Here is a 20991-nt window from a genome sequence, read left to right as displayed (position 1 = left end):
CCATTTGTCAGACCAGCATCTAATCAATCTCAGATCAACAGACAGTGACAAGGCTTGGTATTCGCTTAAGACCCTAGGATCTTGAGTTCAATCCCTGTCAGGCCATTGAATTTGAATCAACACCCGAAAGAGTTGACTGAGCCTGTCATCCTTCTGAGGTTGGCAAAATTAATACCAGTGTACTGGTTACAGGGGCATTGCATCAGTGGCATAGCTGCACCTCCAGCCAATGATGCTACTCGTAGCCTTGTGTTGCACACAAAGGAGGAGGAGGAGGAGACAGTAACACAGCTGCAGCTTACAAGTTAGTGAGATGGGTGTACTGCACAGAACAATTAAGTCATCTGTACAAAGGGCAAGAGGGTTTCCAGAGCATTGGAGAGGTCGTTTATGTACAGTGCTTTCAGAAAGTATTCACACCCTTCGACTTTTGTCACATTTTGTTGTATTACAACCTATATTTAAAGTAGATTAAATTTTGAAAATTTTGTCACTGATACACACATAATACCCCATAATGACAAAGTGAAAACATGTTTTTAGTTTTTTTTTTTTTACAAATTAATGAAAAATAAAAAGCTGAAATGTCTTGAGTCAATAAGTATTAAACCTCTTTGGGATGACACTCCAAATTGAGCTCAGGTGCATCCAATTTCCTATGATCATCCGTGAGATGTCTCTACAACTTGATTGGAGTCCACCTATGACCAATTCAATTGATTGGACATTATTTAGAAAGAAATACACCTTTCTATATGAGGTCCCACAGTTGACAGTGCATGTCAGAGCAGAAACTCAATCATGAAGTCCAAGGAACTGTTCTTAGAACTCGAGATAGAATTGTGAGGCGGCATAGATCTGGGGAAGGGTATAAAACAATTTCTCGAGTGTTGAAAGTTCCCAAGAACACAGTGAGCTCCAGCATTAGGAAATGGAAAGAATATGGAACTCACCACTCTTCCTGGTTACAGGGGAACCACTCTTCCACTCTTCCACTCTTCTACAACCACTCTTCTACAACCACTCTTCCAATAGCTGGCCGTCTGACCAAACTGAGCAACCGGGCAAGAAGGACCTTGGTCTTCCTTGCGGCAGGAAAATTTTTCTTATGGTTTTCTTGTTCAAGAAAACTTTCCTTATTTCAAGAAAATATTTTCTTACTAAGAAAATTATTTTTGGAAGTGCAAACACATATTTCATGGGGCATTATGTGCAAATATTGATTACAATTAGAATTATATATCGGATGCATTCATTTCAAAAAGTTTGATTGATTAAAAAAAAAATGCAGTACTCGTACTCGATAAAATAATGTACCAGTACTAATAATGTCGTTTTCCTGAAGTACTTTTTTCATATGGGCCGACACAACATGACTTGTACAATTGGATAAATGTAATGAAAGGAATGAAATATGCATTCAATGACAATCACTTTTAATTACGAAATACATGTTTCAGAAAATGTTACTGAATTTATATTTTACAAAAATGGAAAATGTAAATTCAGATTACTTTTTGTTTTCCAAATTTATGATTGAAAATAATCAGCAAAAGAGTCATGAGAATGAAAAGCAGGCATCTGTGTCACTTGAACAATGGGAAATAGGAGTTTGGAAACCGAGTTCAAACCCACTCTCTTGGTTGTCGAAGGACCTCCAACAACTCAGCTTCCCGAGAACCAGCGGGAGGTTCATGCTTGTACTCCCACCTTGGGAAAAGGAAAGCAACAACAAACATTTATATACGTAGATATAACCGATGACGTCCAAAATAAACTCAGCAAAAGGCATGCAAATGTCTGTCTCACATATTTACCCTCGCCAGAGGAGAGGGTATTGCATTTGGGTTCATTTGTTTGTTTGTCTGTTGGTCCGCACAGAACGTGAGTATGTTTGTAAACCATTGGCACCACAGTAATTATTAATCTTTAATATGTCCTGAATCAGAAAAATTATAGTGCCAGGTTTTCATTTCACATTTAGTGGTATTTTTTGGTAAAATTAAGACATGGCATCGTTTAGTTGACAAAAAATTTGTTCTTCAACCAACAGCAGGGTTGAAGGACAAAAATAGAGGGGGATTTGGACAAATAAGGGATGTGGGGAGGAATGAAGGGTCAAGGAGGACAAGCTTTGTGAAGAGGTTCAACTAGCACTTAAAGTTTGTTTGCAATGCTTTGTTACCCTCTTAAACATTTCCTGAAGAGTCATTTGTTTCAAGAAGTTTGGTTTCTCCTTCATTAGTTTCTCTTGGGTAAGATAAATATTCATTATTTCTTGTTCAGAGATAAAATTCATCCCCTGCAGCTTATATACTGTTCCCTCAATATTATTCCCTGATCAATGGCCATCTTCTGCATTTTTTTTTCTTCACTGTCATCATTATTTTCTTCATTAGGGTTAATAACCATGTCAACAATCTTTTCATCCATCATCTTGCAGACCACAGGTACTTCACTATCGCAATTCATCCACTCCACGATATCATCTTCTTGCAAGTCCTTGGCCACTTCAGTGTTCATACCCTTTGCATAATGTATCAATTCTACTGCATCAACCTTCTCACTTGAAAGTTTAAAAACTTCAAAGTCTTCAAGTTGCTCTGCATCATCGAATATGGTAAGTGGCCATGACTTATGCCACGCATTTTTGAATGTTGGTTGCGTCACCGAGTTCCATGCACGTGGAACTGCAAAATACAGATATTGATGGTGAACTTCTTCTTGAATGTGTCCATCACACCACAGATGAATCAATATTATAAGCAGATGACGCATTAATATTTTTTTTAAATAATTTTTTGGAAGTTCAAATTTTGTTCAGATTTTGGGATATTTCAGATCTGAGAGTTTTCATTGCATATACAGTAGTTATGGATGTGTGGTTAGAAATCTTGTATATTTTTCATGTTCATTCAAGCTTGAGGGCTGAAATTTTCTGCAGTGTACGTACAGATTAAGTTCTATGCTACAATCTAAAAAAATATATAAAATAAAATATTCCAACATGGCCACTATTATGACGTCAGAGTAACATTATCTTGCAAAAATTCACACCATGGTTGTTTTTTGTAATTTTTCTCACAAAGAAAGATTGATAAGATAGAAAAAACATTGTTGACAAGATAATGATTTATAAATATTTCTTGTTATTTTACACTAAATATTGACCCTACCTGACTCCCACCACAAAAAAAAAACATGGGAAAAAGCTATTTCTGGGAATCATCTTTATTTACAATATCTCCATCTGGACAGTGGGCTTAATTTGTGATAGCACTATTTTGTTGAGCAACAGACGGTCTCATGCTATCCAGGCTACATAAGGTTAAACAACATTCAGGGACAACTTAGCACAAACAAACCAAAACATTTGTAAGTAAACCTGCCATCTATGATATTCTACTGACCACCTCGGTGGATTACGTGCACATCAGTTAATTACCAGAAAAGACAATTATTTGAATATACTTTACCACATCTGTGGAATTAATGCTACACACACCCATAACTGTGGATCACATTGAAAATATCAGTGGAATACAAATGAAAGTTGTGATAACATAACAGTTCCAACAATATAAAAGTTCTGACAACCCATATCCATGGATTCGATGGAATTTGCGGTTGAGCACATTGGGGGAATACAGTCCATTCATTATACGTCCTCATCTTCTTCACTGTTATCTTAGGTATCTGAATCATCCATCAGGTTAATGTCAGTATTGGAACAGTTCTCATCCAATGCTTCACAGGAGCACATTTCAGTACAAACAAGACCAGCTCCGTGACAGGAGCAATTAGAACCTCTGCACTCTCCTCGACTGCATCGATGCACGATCAATTCAATTATGGCAGATGTTGCTGCCTTAACATGTTGATGTTGCTCAGTAACAACTGGAATCTGGGTGTGCTCTGGCTTTCAAAAGGAATTAGCCACTGTGGCTAATCCAGGATTATAATGATTAGCCACAGGAGAAAGGAAATAGCCACATATTTTATTCAAAAAGTTTTTTTAGCAATATGAAATAATAAGTTAATTTAAGGCGGATGTGTGAGTTTGATGGGTGAGGTTGGTTGGACGAGTGAGTTGGATTGTTCAGATTGGTTGGATGAGCGAGTTTGACGTGTGAGATTGGTTGAATGAACGACCATCAGGGGAGGTGGTAATTGTGAGGGATGGTGGCGGTGGTGATGTGTGTGTGTGTGTGTGTGTGTGTGTGTGTGTGTGTGTGTGTGTGTGTGTGTGTGTGTGTGTGGGGGGGGGGGTATGGTCGTTGTGCTTTTCGTAGGTGGTAGTGGGGGATGGGGGTGGTTGTGGACAAGGATTGCACCAACCTCGTGCCAGTCAAACTCACTCATCCAACCAATCTCACCCAACAACTTCACTCATCCAACCAATCTCATACATCAAACTCACTCATACAACCAATCTCACACATCAAACTCACACTTCCAACCAATGTCAAACATCAAACTCACTCATACAACCAATCTCACCCATCAACTTCACTCATCCAACTAACCAAAGTCACCCATCAAACTCACTGATCCAAACAAACTCTCTCATCCAAACAAACTCGTCCTACTACAGGTACTACTACTGATTGTGTCAAAACTCACCTGGAAACCACTGACCCAACGAAGCATGTAGTGCCGAGTAGCGCCGAGTCGCGCCGAATCATTCCGGAAAAAAAAATTTTTTTTTCAAAAAAATTAAAATAAAATTTTGAGACGACAATCATGGAAATCATGCATAATTTCGGTCGATTTTTTTTAAATAGAAACTAGTTTAAAACTACTAAAGTTAGTATATATAAGCTTGTACGAAATCATGCGTGATTCCCGTAATCAAAACATACAAAATGGCGGCCGTCTCAACGAAGGTTGAATTCTGTGCTAAAATCACCCAAAATTTGTCTAAAACTGGTAAAAAAAAAACCCCACTAAAACATGGATTAGCCACAGTGGCTAATGGGTGGTTTAAAATATTAGCCACAGGTAAGGGGGATTCACCCTGTGGCGACGTGGCGAGCGGCAGCGCACACCCAGGGAATGTATACAGTATACACCTTCCTTCTTCCAGCCATGACATTCTGGTGAGGGAAGCTGTGGGCATGCTATATCGTCATGGCACCAGACCATTGCCTGATAATGAGCACGTCCTATTGCCTGCTTCAATCCTCCATGTGTTTGAGGTAATCTCTCTGCCTCGGCCTGATTCTTTCGGAACAGCTCCAAGTGAAGCTTCTTCATCTCCTTTATGGCCGTTTTTGACTGATACAATTTGCACAAGAATTCCTCCGGTCCATCCATCATATCCTTTATAGGCTCTTCTGTATTCACAAGATGAATAAAGGCATTCATTATTAGAGGAATTGCTTTCTTGAAAATCTTCCAGAATGAAGTTTTTTCCCTTTCCCGCAAATCCCTGGTGTTGTTACATCCATTAAAGCAGTGAAACCCTGGTAGAGCATTAGACAGCAGTTCACCAAGGGTTTTGTTTCTAGGCCTAATAGTATATGCATGTCTGCTGTTTGTCACCAGTTTCCAGAATGGCATGGGTGTGTTCACCAAGTCCAGGAAACTGGCAGAGTGCCAAAACAAATAGTCTATATCAGGAGACATGGATGGTAACACCTGGACCTGCAGTGTCTATAGCATGTAGGATCATGATTGTATCAGCCTCTTCTTTGGTACTGGTTAGATTGTCAACGTTTTCATGACACACTGCTCTGCCCTGTGTCGATACAACTCTTTTGTCCTTGAAATGGTCGAGAATTTTTTTTGCTAGATATTTAGCCAGACTTTTTTGCTAGATATTTAGGTGTACAAAGATGTTTCCTCAATCATCCAGTCTTAGGATGAATGAGGAAACATCTTTGTACACCGCCTGGATGGAAACCGACTCCAAAAAAAGGTCATATGAAGCACTCACTGGTTTTATTCACTTCAAACACAGGTTGTAATCCATTGGTTTACCTTCGATCAAATTTCAGGAACCTGTAAATTTTGGTAAATTGAAGAGCAAATGTTAGCATCATTACAAAGATTCGCCAGACTTTATGAAGTACAGACGTGACCATGGTCTGCATGGTCGAGGGATTCCGCGTGACTGATTTATGTGGTCCAGGTGACCGTGAAAAGCAGTGAAGTGGAAAATCTCGACCATACCGACCACGGTTGGACAGAGCTGTACCTCAAAGTCTGGTTCAAAATAACAGCTTTTTCTGGCAATGTGTCACATTAAAATTGACAGCCATAGGGTATTCGCATGAGTAGCATTTACTCCTAAAAATAAAAACTAAAAGTTTACCAATCTTACAGTCAACCTAACAATGATGACTTCCCACTATAATTGTCTACTTTTGAGAGAGAATACATTCAGACAAGAAAATCATCCAAAAATCGGCCAAAATATGGGGTTTCAAAAGATCGGATGTCACATGGCCTCACTGTGATGTCATCATGGGAGAACATCTTGTTGTTTTTTATAATATATTTTCTGATAGAACCATATATATATATATATATATATATATATATATATATATATATATATATATATATATATATATATATATGTAGATGTATGTGTTTTTTTTTTTGTTGTTTTTTTTTAAGAGGAAGAAGGCGCTTCCAACCAAAAGTAAAACTAGATGTACTTCACTAATTTGAACAAATAAGCAAGAGCAGACCCGGTGTCAGAAGAGATTTCACCAGCTCCCTCAGGCCAATAGAGTCTAGTTTATTGGCCCGAGGAAGCCGGCTGTGAAACTGGTGAAACAAGGTCCACTCTTGCTTATTTATTCAAATTAGCAGAGTAGATCTAGTTTTACTTTTGGTTGGAAGTGCCTGGTTCTTCATTAAAAAATGTATAATTCCAACCACCCAATCTTATACAAAATATATACAGTATATATTGTTAAGTTTCAGCCCTCTGGCCTTGGCAGCAGCAAAAAAATTAGTTATTCACCCCCTCCAGCCCCCCCCTCACATAAATACGTTATCAGACCAATCACCCCATACCATGTTTTGATGGAGCTCAATATACACTGAAAAACCTGGCACCAAAGTTGTTTTGATTCAGAACATCTGAAAGAATAATAATTCATCTGGTTCCTCCAATTTACACGCGAAAAATACTTGGGCCATATTTATGACATTTGGCCCTACATTAATGTATGGATGAGTGGAATAACCTGTGCATCTCGGTTAAAAGAGACAATAAGGACAAGCTTTATGTAAGATTTCAGGTTGTATAGTAATGGGTGAAAGGGCTGGCAGGACAGCTTGGAGATGGGCACACTCACCTTTGAGTTGTCTACCCTGGGTTCGACTATAAACCCAGCAATAAGCTATCACCCAGATGGCTTGCATGCATGGTGATATATCAATACATGTGCCATCCATTGGAAGGACGTTAAACTGGAGAATCTTTCTCCCAGCACTGGTCATTTGTGAATGTTAATGGTTTCATGGTGTCTTTCATGAAGAGTAGGCGATTATCCTCATTACCCTGTCAAAATTCCAAATTCCTACCACCTTCAGTGCAACGTCAGACCTGGCCAGTCAGTTTGTGAAAGACTTGGACCAAAAATCTTATTTTGGCTGAACCCACATGAAGGTGGGTTTAAATTGGGGCTGTTAAAATAAGTAGAGAGTGTAATGGGTGAGCAGCACAAAGGAGTACATACCTGGCTGTAAGAGGAAGAGACATCAGGATGCTCTCGGTTCTGGAACCAGGGGTCATAAGGCCAAACTTTGTTCCTCGATCATGAACGAGATTGAACTCCACATAGCTTAAAATTATAAAAATAAAAAAAATACACCAATCATTAATTGAAACTTACAAATGTCAGGGTAAATTAACTCAGATAATGCATGATAAGAATAAGAAGTGCCAACCTTAATTCATGACTATGAGTGTATTTTGTATATTTACATTTGCTGATGTATGATATAAAATATCAAATTGTTTATATCATGCAGATATGAATGACGAATAATTCTGTGAAGTTAGTTATGTTACAACTTTGCATTCACCGAAAGATTGGTTTTGGTTTCTGCCTCAAAGAAAAGAGGCAATGCTCCGAGTATTTTTATGCTACCGAAGCTAAATGTAATAAACCAGTTTCAACCAGATTAACATCATCATGTACCATGTCTATACAGAACATTGGTTCTGCTGAAGCAGTTTCTTAGCCGGCATTACAATACTGGATGGGTCGCAACTCTGACACGGGAAGTCAGAGAAGGAATTTGGAATTTGTTCAGGGTGCCGGCGATAACTCGCCTAAGCTTCACAAATGACACAGTGGGATCTTTAACGTCGACCAACTAATGCAGGCAGACGAGACATCCAGTTAATGGCCATCCAAGGGACGGCACACAAATTGATGAAGCATCCTGCCTGTGAAACATTGGGATGACAGTTTATAGCTGTGAGGGGATTTCAAACAGAAGCTCGACATCTCAGAGGGTAGTGTGCATCCCTCGAGGGCCTCGACTATCCTGAATCCGATTAAGTCACTGGAAATATGGTCCACATTTAATGGAATCATGCAGAAAACATAGCAATCGCCTTGACCTCAGTTACCACCTCACCGTCCTCGGCGTAGTTGCTGCCACTCCCATTCCAAGTCAGAATACGTAATTCCCATTCGCCTTTCAACAATGGGAGAGTAAGCAGGAATGATAGCATTCGTGAGAGAGCGAACGAGCGAGAGTGCAGTCTGGCCGCTCTCTCCCTCTGGGCAGTAATCATCAAAGAAAATTCCCCCAATTCCTCTTCGCTCATTCCCACGATGGGTATTTACAAAGTAATCGTCACACCTAGGGGAGAGTGAAATAGGCCGAAAATGGGGTGAGCAATGGAGATGGAAAAGGGGAGAATAAAATGAAGAATAAAATTATTTGAAAGATAGGTGAAAGAGAAAGAATTCCAAAAGGAAGGGTGAAAGATTCAAAGATAAATATATGTGCCCTCCATTAAATATTAAATTAGATCTGCATGCAGAACAGACGAGGAGAAAAAAGGTTTATCATCGATAATAATAAATGTCAGTGTGTGTCAGTACGTCTCCTCCATAACTCCAAAACCATGAAACCTATGGACCCGGAACGTTGCATGCATACTTAAGGAACGCCAAGGGAGTGTCTGAATGAAAACTGAGTGTTTGGGAGTAAATTTAAACATCCCTTTTGAATATAATTAACTAATCTCATCATGAAAAAACAACATCAGGCCTATCCTTGGTCAGCCCGCTTTCCCTTGCAGGGGTCTTAATCCGCCATTTGTTTTGGCCTATTCAAAAATGCCTTGGCAATTTTCCACAATTGACCTCTCGTGGACTAATTAAAGTACACAATCAAAATCTGTCTACAGATTTGAGCATTGGAGCTGCTGGACTACATTTTTACAGTGAAATCCACAAATTTAAAGAAATTACCCATTCTTATAACTAAGCAAATTTATGTGTTTACCTTATATTAAGCAAGCAAGGCTGTGATCCCTCCATCTCCAAATTTACAAATTGCCAAAGCATTAAACTTAACTTTTTCTCGTGTTCAGAGAATTATATTGAGTGAAGAAAAGATGAAGGAATGTGCCGAAAGTGTAACGAAAATAATGACGATAAAGCGTACATCATCGAATGCCTGATCTTCACTGTGTCCATCGCTAAGGCCTTAGTCATATTTGGCACGGCGGCCGTAGGGTCTACAACATCTACGGCCACCAGCAATTATAGGGCGGCCGCAGTATTTCCATGGTCACACAATGTAGCAGTCACATATGTTTTTATTTTTCGGGTAGCCGCACGGGGTATTTAGAAATTGTGGAGACCGAAAACGTGGGGGTGCAGTACGGTCTTTGATTTGATGTCGCACGGTGACCTTAGGGCGTCCCTGCGGCGGCCATAGAATTTTCAAGGCAGACGCAAGGTGCCCGCAAGGCGACCACAGGGCGACCGCAGGGGGGCCCTAAGGCGAACGTGCGGCCAGACGGACAGTAACGAGAGGGTATACAGTATATACCAGTCCTTTTTTTCGGCTTGTCGAATTGCTCCAGCCAACGTAGAAATGAAAAAAAGTTATAACTCCACGCTATAATTCCACGGTGACCCCTACGGCCTGTAAAAGATAGCCATACGGCGTAGGGCCACCCTGAGGCCACCTCAGAAACTCTGCGGCCGCCGCACGTTTCTGTCAATTCAGGGGGTGTACGGCCGCCATATTTAAGCCGTAGAGCAAATGTGACTTAGGCCTAATCGACCACCAAGCCAGCCGTGCTTTATCAACTTTATTGAAGTGCTTGCTTGAGTGTTTAAGCCACATGGCTAGTGCTGTACAAGCTGCTTGGTAATGGCTGTCTACTCCTCTCAGCACTCACGGTTATCGTGACAAAACTTTATAGGATCACATTTTTTTACCACGATACACCTGACGGGGGATTTTAAACAGTCATTTTCTCACAATTCACAACTTACAAACACACGAGCCACCACCTGTCGTAGGGAAGGGGGTGGGGTGGGAGGAGGGAGGGGAAGGAGGTGGGGTGGGGTGGGTGGGAATCAAAAGGGAGGGGGTGTAGGGTTGGAAGAGGGAGGGGAAGGATGAGGTGGGAGTCTGGAGGGAGGGGTGGGTGGGAGGAGGGAGGGTAGGGGTGGGTGGGAGTCTGATGGGAGGAGATGTGGGGTGGGAGGAGTGAAGGGAAGGGTGGGGTGTGGTGGGAGGAGGGAGGGGAAGGGGTATGAGGAGACCTAACATTGCCCGGCAATGCCAGGTACGTTTACTCGTAGATGATAAAAATGGGATCAAAAAGCCTGGGATAGAACATAGGACTTTGGAAAATAAAAGTTGAAAACTGTGATGGTATGATGTGCATCCGTAAGGTATCGTAAATATTTTCAATAAGTGGTGAAGGTGAAGTGTAAATAATGGGTAAGGTACTGACCATTTCTTGAAATGAGGATATAGATGAGGACTATGAGGCTTCATAGCTGACTGCAGGGTTTTATGGAAGTGTGAAGCATCATCCGGATATAGGTAACATGGAGTAAGATCACTACCACCACCAAACCACCAGTCCTTGGTACCTTGGTCAAAAGCAAAGAAAGAAGAAAAAATAGTCTGTGCTGGTGTCTGAACTGATATATGAGGCAGGAGAAATGTGAGGGGAAAAACATGTGAGGGATTCGGAATGTTTCTGGAAAACAGGAATCATAAAAGAGCTTGGATAACATATAATCACCATCTATTTGCTGGATCTCAAAGTAGCGGTAGTTGAAGTGCATTGTCGGTACATGCGGATTTAAAGGATGAATTACAGAGCTGACACCCATTGCTACAAAAGGAAGTAAACCTGGGAACAAGGGACAGAAAGAGAGAAGGGAGAAGCTTTTGGTGATGGGGGGGGGGGACATTGCAACATGTACTAGATTGTTTTAAAAGTTTCCACAAATATAAACAGATAAATAAATTTGTACAATCTTTAAACCAAACAAACACTGATATCAACTGTTCTGTTCACCCACCCCCAATGATGTCAGGTTCATTCATAGTGGAGGTTGTAGATAAATCACGTGCAAGACAAGGACATAAGTCGACAATGGACAAACACATAATGGTATCTAGGATTTGGGATTTTGTGGAAGACAATGGCCTGGCCGACATCATGAGGCAGGTTTCAAATGGAAACATAAATATCTCACCTGGTGTATTAAAGGCAATTATCTTTAAAATATTTAATGCTGTTTACTTCTCTAATTTTAAACCTTGGCTTAATAGTTTCTCTTTGATCCTTCCCCTTATTTCCTGCTCTCGTAAAACGGTGTCTGCATATTTTCTTGATGAACACAGTGTCGAGGCCTGCAGATAAGGCAAAGTGGGGCACATGAAAGCAAAATGTTTGTCCATCATGATCTTGGATCATGCACTGTCAAACATGCAACCTCTAATGCTAAATCCACATGAATTTAAATCTTGCAAAGACAAAAAGTAGTGTCGTACATGGGAAAATTCCATCCTTCAGGAAGAACAATAAGCTTGCTGTTCCGAGTTCCTTGCTATGCTGATCCCCTTCCATGTGAGGGGTGGCACAGTAACTTTCTAACATGCAAGCTTGATGGCAATGGAATCTAAGTTTTTTTTAATTCCTGTCTAAATTGCAAAGGCTGGCTCATGAGGTGGTCTTTTATTTTCAGTTTTTGGTATGAAGCAATTATTAGTGTCATATATCACATTGTGAAACTGTTTTGAGCATTTGTGGACAGGCAACTGAAAGTGGTGCAGCATGTCAAGCCAACATCTTATTCAATCGAAGGGGCAATTAAATTGGCCCAGTATCTTGCAATGCTTCAAAATGTTTTATCACATTTATGGAAAAATGGCTTCGACATATGTAGGCACATAATGGTTATTGAGGGGAGGAAACCTGCAGGTAAGAGAGTTAGTTGGGTTAGGCAGGGTTTATATGGGGTAAAAAATATGAAAGGGAGGGATGGGGGATGACATGAAATGGTAGTGTGCCACCAACTTGAAGCTTTGGAGGGGAGGGAAGGGGAGGAATGAACCATCTCTAGAAGGCAGTTCCACAAACAGGGAAAAAGAGAAACAAAGAAGTGGAGGTGGGTGGAAACAACACTGCCTTCCAACGGCTTACAAAAACAGAACAAGTTAACCTAAACACAATGTCTTTGATTCAGGTAAAATGATCTATCTTATGCAAGCACCTGATCAATGCTAAGGCCATACATTTTAATAACTACACTGTACCCCACACACTTAACGATACACATTCAAACCTAATTGCATTTGTCACTATAACGACACTCGGTGGACTGCATACCGAAGCCAGGCTGAACAGTTTACATTTTGTATCCCACTGAGAGGCCAGATATGCATGTGGACCTAAAGCAAGATATAATCAGCTTGTTCTTGTCACCGACCCACTCATCTACCAAGTTCTGTCATAATCCGTCCACAACTTTTTCAAATTTTGTGCTCGATATGATTTTTGGCCCCATCTCTCAATGATGAAGAATCGCTGAAAAAAATTAAAAATTCTCATATCCAGATCCGGATCATCACCTAAATCTAGTGAATTCCTCCCTGCCAAACACCCAATCTGTCCACCAAGTTTAATCAGAATCGATCCTGAACCTCATGAGATATCGTGCCATATATCGTTTTTAGCTCTCACTCTCAGTGGTGAAGAATCACTTTAAGAATTCTAGTATCTGGATCCGAATCTGAATATTCACCAAAACTGAATCAATTCTTCCTTGTCGCAAACCCAACCTGACCACCAAATTTCATCCAAATCTGTCAATAACTTTTTGAGATATCCTGCTCACAGACAAATAGACAGATGTGAAGGGGTTCGGGGGTGGAGGTAAGAATGTAACATTTCGAAGATCAATCATAAACCACCATCTGTTCTTTACTTGCTCTCTCATCTTTTCACCACATCCCATCGACTACACAACCATGACAGAAATGTGAAATACAGTAATTTTTAATCTGGCGGAGTCTTTGAAATCTTTTAAAAGATGCTTTGGACAACTTTAAGTGCAATTCTATAATTGTAGTTGGTGAAGAATATTCATGAGGTACCATCGGGCCCAGCCTTTAAAGTATGCCCACGGCTGCGCATCTGTGCGGCTGCTGCAGGTGGCAGCTTTCCATGCACAACAGAAACATTGACCCCGGCCTTCTCAAACACCTTGCCATTTTGCATCACACATGTAATGCCACCTCCACCTGCAGGTCAAAGACAGACAAAACTTTTTGGAGATTAATTAAAGCTGGTAATGTTTGAGAGTGGGTGTGGGGAGGGGTGGGGAAGGGGGAGGTGACTGAAATAAGGAAACAAATGCAGATATTCATAAGAGAGAAAAGAATGAAGAAGGATGTCAATTGAACAAATCATTCTTTATTTCAAGATTCATGGTATAATTACACATCGTGCAAAATAAGTTGTGTTTATTGCTAGTCTTGCCCCACAATTGCCTCCACCATAAAGGCTTTGCCGTGGACGGGGGGGGGGGAGGGGGGGGTGGTTGGTGGCAGGAAGGCTTGTTGCCCTTTCCGAAAGACTGCTAAACTAGCTACTCACCCCAACTTTTTTGTCAGCCTGCGACATTATCACTCCATTTTATGTAAAAAAAAAAAATTCAACAATCGATGCAGCCAATTCTTCCATTTTCAGCATTTCCCAGGGGTAGACTATTCAGAACAATTAATATTTAAAAAAACAAACAGCAAGTGCAACTAAACAACTAAACTAAGCAAGTGGCAGACATTCCCAAGCGATGCAAGATGTCTCTCCTAATCTGCACTCCTCATCAGGAAATTCAACAAAAATATAATCAGGTGCAAATTAAGTGCTTTTGGCTCCAGCAGCACTACATTCTCATTCCTACGCTGTGACAACTTTTGACCTTTGACCCATGTAAAATCGACACTGCCATCTTGAAAACCTTATAAATCAGAACGGAAAAATGCAAGATTTTTTTTACAAAATGCAAACTAATTTTAAGTGAAATTAAAAAACGTATTCACATAAAACAGGTGGCCATCTAATTGAGGTTATTAAACATCGCAAAATATTGCTCGACGCAAATATGGTTGTCGAGACTGTTGGCCACATAAAACAGGTTGTCAAGTGGCCGGCCATATAATCAAGGTTTAATAACTAAATTAAAAGGTGAGATTAGGATATCTTTGCTAAATTAGGAATGTAAAACACCTGACCAATGTCGACCTGGTTATAGTCTGAAAGAGCTGGGTGTGGCCACCACATACATGGGGTGGACAAGATGGATACAGAAGCAAGCACTCAGGAAGGAAAAACTGGAAATTTGGAAGGAGTTGAGCTTTAGGATGGGAGATGGGGTTAAGGTCAGATCAGGTATGGGAGCATGTGCTGGAGCAGCGAGTCGCTACATCCACTTTCCCCCGGTACTCCAGGGGCCTCTGTATGGCCATCCCCCAAGCAGATGCTTGGCCCATCCCCATCTCCTTGGGATGCTGATCAACCTGCTGCAACCAACAAGGCACATGGTTGACCCATTTGGCTTCCTCCATTCACGAGGCTCTCTCGCTGAGAGAATCTGGTGAGCAGGATCAGCGTCAGCAAAATGAGCTACATATCCATACAACCGCAGCTGACGCTCACGGACTATGCAGGTAACAAATCTCATTTGAGTCTCTCTTAAAAACTGCTCATTGGACACAAAGTCAAACCAGCGATAGCAAAGGATTCTCTGGTACCAAAGGAGTTAAGTCTCTGTCTCAGATCCCTGATCAGAATCCAAGTCTCACATCCATAGAGCAAGACTGGAAGCTCCAAGGACCTGAAGGACCTGAACTTTAGTCAGGTGAGCTTACGACTGGATCAGTGAGAGCCAGAGCCATGACTCTCCAGGCCCAACCCAGACGTCTATTGACCTCTGGCTCACAGCCAGCAGAGACATGAATATCACTGCCAAAGTAGGTGAATCTCTCTGTGACATCAACATCCTCGCCACAAACAGGTAGAGACAAGATAGCGGTATCCAAGATGTTATTGAAAGCCTGGATCTTAGTTTTGACCCAGGAAACCCATAATTTCAGCAGCTCTGACTCCTCATTCAGCACCTCGAGGGCCCTCAAAAGGATCTCCAGTCTCCGCAAAGATGACTGCATCATCTGCAAAATCAAGGTCAGAGATCTTCACATTCACAAACAACGCACTGCAGCTTGATCTCTCTGACATCCTCTCCAGAATCCAGTCCGTGCAAGCGGTGAAAAGTGTGGGTGCCAGGACACACCCTGATGAACTCCAGTAACAACTGGAAATAAGTCGGAGATGGTAGCACCACATTTCACAACATTCTCAGTACCAGAGTATAGTTCAGACATCAGATCGATCAGTTTTGGTGGCACCCCACAAAGACCAAGAATCCTCCAGAGGGCATCCCGATTCATTGAATCAAACGCTTTGCAGAGATCAACAAAGGCTGCAAACAGCCCCTGCCGAAACTATCGTCTGCGTTCAATGAGGACCCCAAGAGCAAGGATATGGTCAATCGTTGACCTTTTTGGTGTAAAGCCTGACAGCTCTGGGCGCTGGTGCTCAAGCAGATGGTGGCAAACCCTATCAAGAATTATCTGAGCAAAGACGTTGCCCGGCACTTAGAGCAGCGTCACCCCTCAGTAGTTGTTGCAGTTCTGGCGATCACCCTTCCCTTTCCAGAGAGGGAAAACAAGGCCCCTCTTCCAGTCAGTTGGGATGATGCCTGTGTTCCAAGCATAGCACAGAACTGCATGCAACGACACGAGTACAGCATTTCCACCAGTGTTGAGAAGTTCAGCATGGATGCCACAGATCCCAAGAGCTTTATCCCATTTCAACCGGTTCACCACAGCCTGTGTTTCCACAAACGAAGGTGGATCACAGTTGAGCGGAGGGTCAGCAATAGGGATAGTAACACCCCTGACATCCAACTCAACAGCTGGTGGATAAACCTGGTACAACCGCTCAAAGTAACTGGCCCAGCAGGCCGTCACTTCGGACTCCTCCATCAAGAGCCCACCACCCTCAGCTCTAACTGCAGTGCACTAAGGGACGGGCTTGGAGGAACGCAATGCGCAAATTCCCCTGTAAGCAGGACAAGAATCACTTGACCAAAGGTGATGCTCAGACCCAATCACAGATGCCTCGCACATAGGCCTCCTTGTCCACCCTCAGCGCACGTACAGTTTTACGCCTCAACTCCCTGAACAGCTCGGCTCTGCCAATAAGCCTTGCCCTGTGACTCTGGTCAATGGTATCCAGTGTCCCTTGAGAGACAAAATTCCTCTTCGCCCTCCAGTGAGTTCCAATACATCCACCATCAACATCAAGGATCCATCCATTCCATCCATTGGGAGCATACTCTGTGCAGAGCATTGGTGCTGCCTAAGCAGTCTCCTTGGCTATTGGGCACAATTCTGGACAGGTCGCCACTCCGACACAGGATACCAGCAAGCTGTAACTCATTTTGCTGACCTCGGAAGGATGACAGGCACAGTCAACCCCACCTGGTAATAATTCAACTGCCGAGTGGGATTTGAACTCAGGATCCTCAGATCCCAAGCCCACCACCCTAACCATAAAGCCAACACCAGGCATAAAATCAAAGATGGTGGTCTTGACCCTACCACTCTGGGCAATGGCCCTGCAACTCTGGGCAATGGTATCCACCAGCATCCTTTGAGAGACAAAATTCTTCTTCGCCCTCCGGTGAGTTCCAAGACATCTACCAGCAACATTAATGACGGTGGTCTTGAAGGCACTCCACAACTCTTCAGGATTCCCCAAAGCACTCAGAGACCCCAAATCCCCACTCAGCCTGTCTGCAAACTCCTCAGCTGACCTCTCATCCCTGAGCTTGCCAACATCCAGCCTAGGTTGGGATGGTACCATTCTCCTGGATTTAAGGTGCAACTTCAGAGTTGCTACAACAAGCCTGTGGTCGGTATTGAGGAACTGAGCACTCCGGTAGACCCTGCAGTTCTGGATCATCCTCCAGTGACCATCATCAAGCACATGGTCAATCTCCTTTGCCACACCACCAGCGTTGGAATACCAAGTCCAGTGATGAGCTTGTGGTCACTGAAACCATGAAACAGCCACCCTAAGTCGATGACTTCTTGCAAAGTCTAGGAACTTGGTGCTATTCTGGTTCATAGTTCCAGACCCATGGGGACCAACATATGTCTCATAATCATCCCTATGATTTCCAGTTGATGCATTGACATCCCCCAAGACTAGAAGAGTATCTTGCCTGGGGCACTGATCAACCACAGACTCGAGCGTGGTAAGGTATCCGTCCTTCACGGTGAGATCACTCACCTCAGTCGGAGCATATACAGAGACCAGAGAAACGACACTCAAGGAGTGACGAATCATCAGTCTCATCATACGCTCGTTGACCGGTGTTACCTCAATTATCATTGGAATGAGCTTGGTGGACGCAGCTACAGCAACTCCTTGGGTATGGTAACAATCAGAGCGACCAAACCAAGAATAGGTGTCACCACCCACCATGATCTCACCACTATCTCGTCTCCGAACCTCAGAGAGAGCTGTAATACCGATGTTCAAACGCTTGAGCTCAGATTAATGGGGGTAGAAAAGATCATGGTTTTGGATGGTGGATGATTTGAGATGGTGGTGAACAGCTCTCCTGAAGACTTGGAGGGAAGAATAAGATTGAAGAGAACATGAAAGTTGGTTCCATAGGTGGGAAAAATTGACGTTGCACCAAAATCTCATCAATTGTTCCTCATTACTTAAGCAAATTGCCCACCAAGTTTCATCTAAATATGTCCACAATGTTTTGAGATATCCTGCTATATGGTGGTTTTGGCCCATCTCTCCTGTGGTAAAAAATTCACAAAAGACAATCTCAGATTCAGATCCAGATCCGGATCTTCACCAAAGTCTAATAATTTCGTTGGTGTAACATACCCAAGCTCTCCACCATTTTTTTTTCCAAATCCATCCACAACTTTTTGAGATCTTGTTCACAAACAGACAAACAGACAGGGGTGAAAACATAACCTCCGTCCACCTTCAGTGGTGGAAGTAATTTTAATAATGTGAATCAAATAAAAATGCTTTGATATTTACCCATTATATGAACCCACCCCTCAACAGACCCAGCTGATAGAGTCAGGGGGTATGAGGATTTTAAGTGAACTCTTCTCTATTAAATATTGGCCAAATTAGAGCAAAAAGCAGAAATCTGCCAATTAGAAAAAACTCTGGAAGAACTGCTCTTTCCATCTCACATCTCAACTTTATTTATTTACAAGGATACAACAGGGAACTTTGGTGCAGGAGGAGGCCATTTGGCCCATCAAGCTTGTGCTGCAGCATTAAATTGGCACTCACCTTCCTCTCGCTTCCAACAATCCACCAAAAATTGACCTTCTCCATCTAACCTCTCGAGCTCATGACAAACGTCACCTTGAACTTTCATAATTAGGAGTTCCATCTCGACTCTTGTTTGGTCTTCACCAGTCCCCAGCTTTCCTGACTCCCCTGAAGAGTTATTTTGCTCTTCAACAGCTTGACGAAGTTCAGCAATTTGTGTGACTGTCGGAGCCATGAAAGTACTCGTGTCATACCTAGGAGAGGGGGGGGGGGGGTCGAGAGAATTGAAGTTGGTTATAAATTATGATGGAGGGCCATGGGGTGGCTGACTCCTGGATGTTTTCACAAAGACCTCAAAGGGGTTACTACTTTGGGGATAAGGACTTGTAAGGGGGAATGGTTCATGGAGTTTTTGATAGAATTAAACTATGAAATGACCTCAAATTGCCTGTGGAAACGGTGAGAAACACCTTCTCTTCTTACACCTGTCTCAACTTCATTCCCTTCTATCTTCCTGTTCTCAATTTAAAATTTTTCCCCCCTGTTCCCACCCCATCCTCAATGTCATCCATCATCATCATCATCATCATCATCATCATCATCATCATCATCATCATCATCATCATCATCATCATCATCCATGCCCGATGCAAAACGTTGGTGCTGCCAAAGCAGTTACGACGTCAAGTCGGCACTCCAAACTCAGGAATTTTGAATTTGGCCGAGGCGTTGCCTGTCGGCGATAGCTCGCCTCCTCTTGGCGAAGGACAGATGATTTAATTGGATGAAGGATGAAGATGATGATCGGTTAAGGCCGTGACATCACTTGAGAACGCCCCTTGTTTTATGCAGTGTCCGTTTTCCTCTTCCCCTTTCGTTGTGCATCTGCGCTGGGACGATGTGATTTACATGAGCGCTAAATGAAGATCAATCAGCTCTCACAAACGACGTCTTGTGTTTGGTCCGATATAAATACCGCGAGGCACCATCTCGCTAACTGGCCGTGGGATTTCTAACGTCCACCAACTGATGGCAGCAGTCGGGACGCGCAATTTACACACATTCACAAATCACCCCTTGACCCTGTCTGTCCTCCGTAAGTCGGTAATAAATAAAATTCCCCCTCTCTGCAGTTTAGCTCACTTTCGCAATTCAGGCGGTGTAACCGATTGTAATCATTGGCGGTGTAACCGATTGTAATCATTGGCGGTGTAACCGATTGTAATCATTGGCGGTGTAACCGATTGTAATTTACGGTTCGTTTCAACTCCAACTCTGTTACCTCCTTCTTTTTCGATATATTTTTTAAAAGTTATACAAACACAAATGACTAACTTCAATACCGCAAGATAAATATGCTATAAAAAACAAAACAAAAAGCATGAATATTGTACGCGGAATATCAACACTGATCAACTCACCCAAGCAGCACGGGATGCTCGGCGTGTTCGCGCCTGCTCGCACAAACCGCGAGCCCGAGTCCCACGGCCGAGAGCACGGCGGCACCGGAAGCGGCCCTTACACCTCCACCGGGCCCCTGAGGAGTTCCCGCGCGAGCGCATTGTGCGAGTTCCCGCGCGGACGACGGATGAAGCGTCCTGAGGCGACGAAACAAGGCCCCGGTTTGCACCGCTCTCCCCACACCAATCGCCATCGTCCTGAGCATTTGGAGAGCTTTCGATTTGTGAGGAAATTCACGAAATTGGATTTTCAAATTTTACTTCAGTCTTATCTGTCGCCAAGAGAAGCAACGGCCGCACTATCAGATGTTGCGTAAAGACGAAAGTCGTGCTTAAGGGGTAGTCTATATACAATGACCTTTTTTGTTTCATTGACGTTTCAATTGAATTTTTTTTATTTTTTATTTTTATTTTGCATCTACAAGGACCATCGATCAACGTTTCTTTGTATTTTTCCATCTTGGTCATGTCGCCTCACGAAATCGCAACCGATTCGAAAATTACACACGGGTATTAGGCGTTGCATCGACGGTTCATTCCTTTGGGTTTAATTTTGTTAATATGGAATAGGCAAAGCCCAGAAGTGAACGTAGAATTATTCTTACACGAGCCGAAACCCCGTCA

The 20991-nt window shown here is 42.5% G+C and overlaps 1 protein-coding gene across 2 annotated transcripts; it reads right to left on the bottom strand.

Moving 5' to 3' along the window:
* Positions 1-1415: 1415 nt before the first annotated feature.
* CPOX (coproporphyrinogen oxidase) lies at positions 1416-20715 on the bottom strand. 2 transcript variants are annotated; one of them, XM_085850373.1, is made up of 8 exons: positions 20329-20713; positions 18926-19161; positions 13618-13764; positions 11255-11365; positions 10958-11099; positions 8608-8835; positions 7698-7802; positions 1416-1710 (listed from the first exon to the last, which is right to left on the bottom strand). In XM_085850373.1, the coding sequence occupies exons 1-8, from the start codon at positions 20571-20573 to the stop codon at positions 1626-1628; spliced, it is 1299 nt and encodes a 432-aa protein (XP_085706499.1). In that variant the 5' UTR covers positions 20574-20713; the 3' UTR covers positions 1416-1625. The 2 variants fall into 2 exon arrangements, with proteins under 2 accessions (XP_085706499.1, XP_085706500.1); XM_085850374.1 differs by lacking the exon at positions 7698-7802 and having other exon boundaries at positions 20329-20715.
* Positions 20716-20991: the final 276 nt, after the last annotated feature.

The sequence above is a fragment of the Eptatretus burgeri genome, chromosome 12, assembly GCF_056783735.1.
Source record: "Eptatretus burgeri isolate ZD-2024b chromosome 12, Ebu_testis_v1, whole genome shotgun sequence".
In the NCBI taxonomy this organism is placed as follows: Eukaryota; Metazoa; Chordata; class Myxini; order Myxiniformes; family Myxinidae; genus Eptatretus; species Eptatretus burgeri.
The sequence above is the reverse complement of the archived record's forward strand: the minus strand, read 5'-3'. Positions and strand labels throughout refer to the sequence as shown.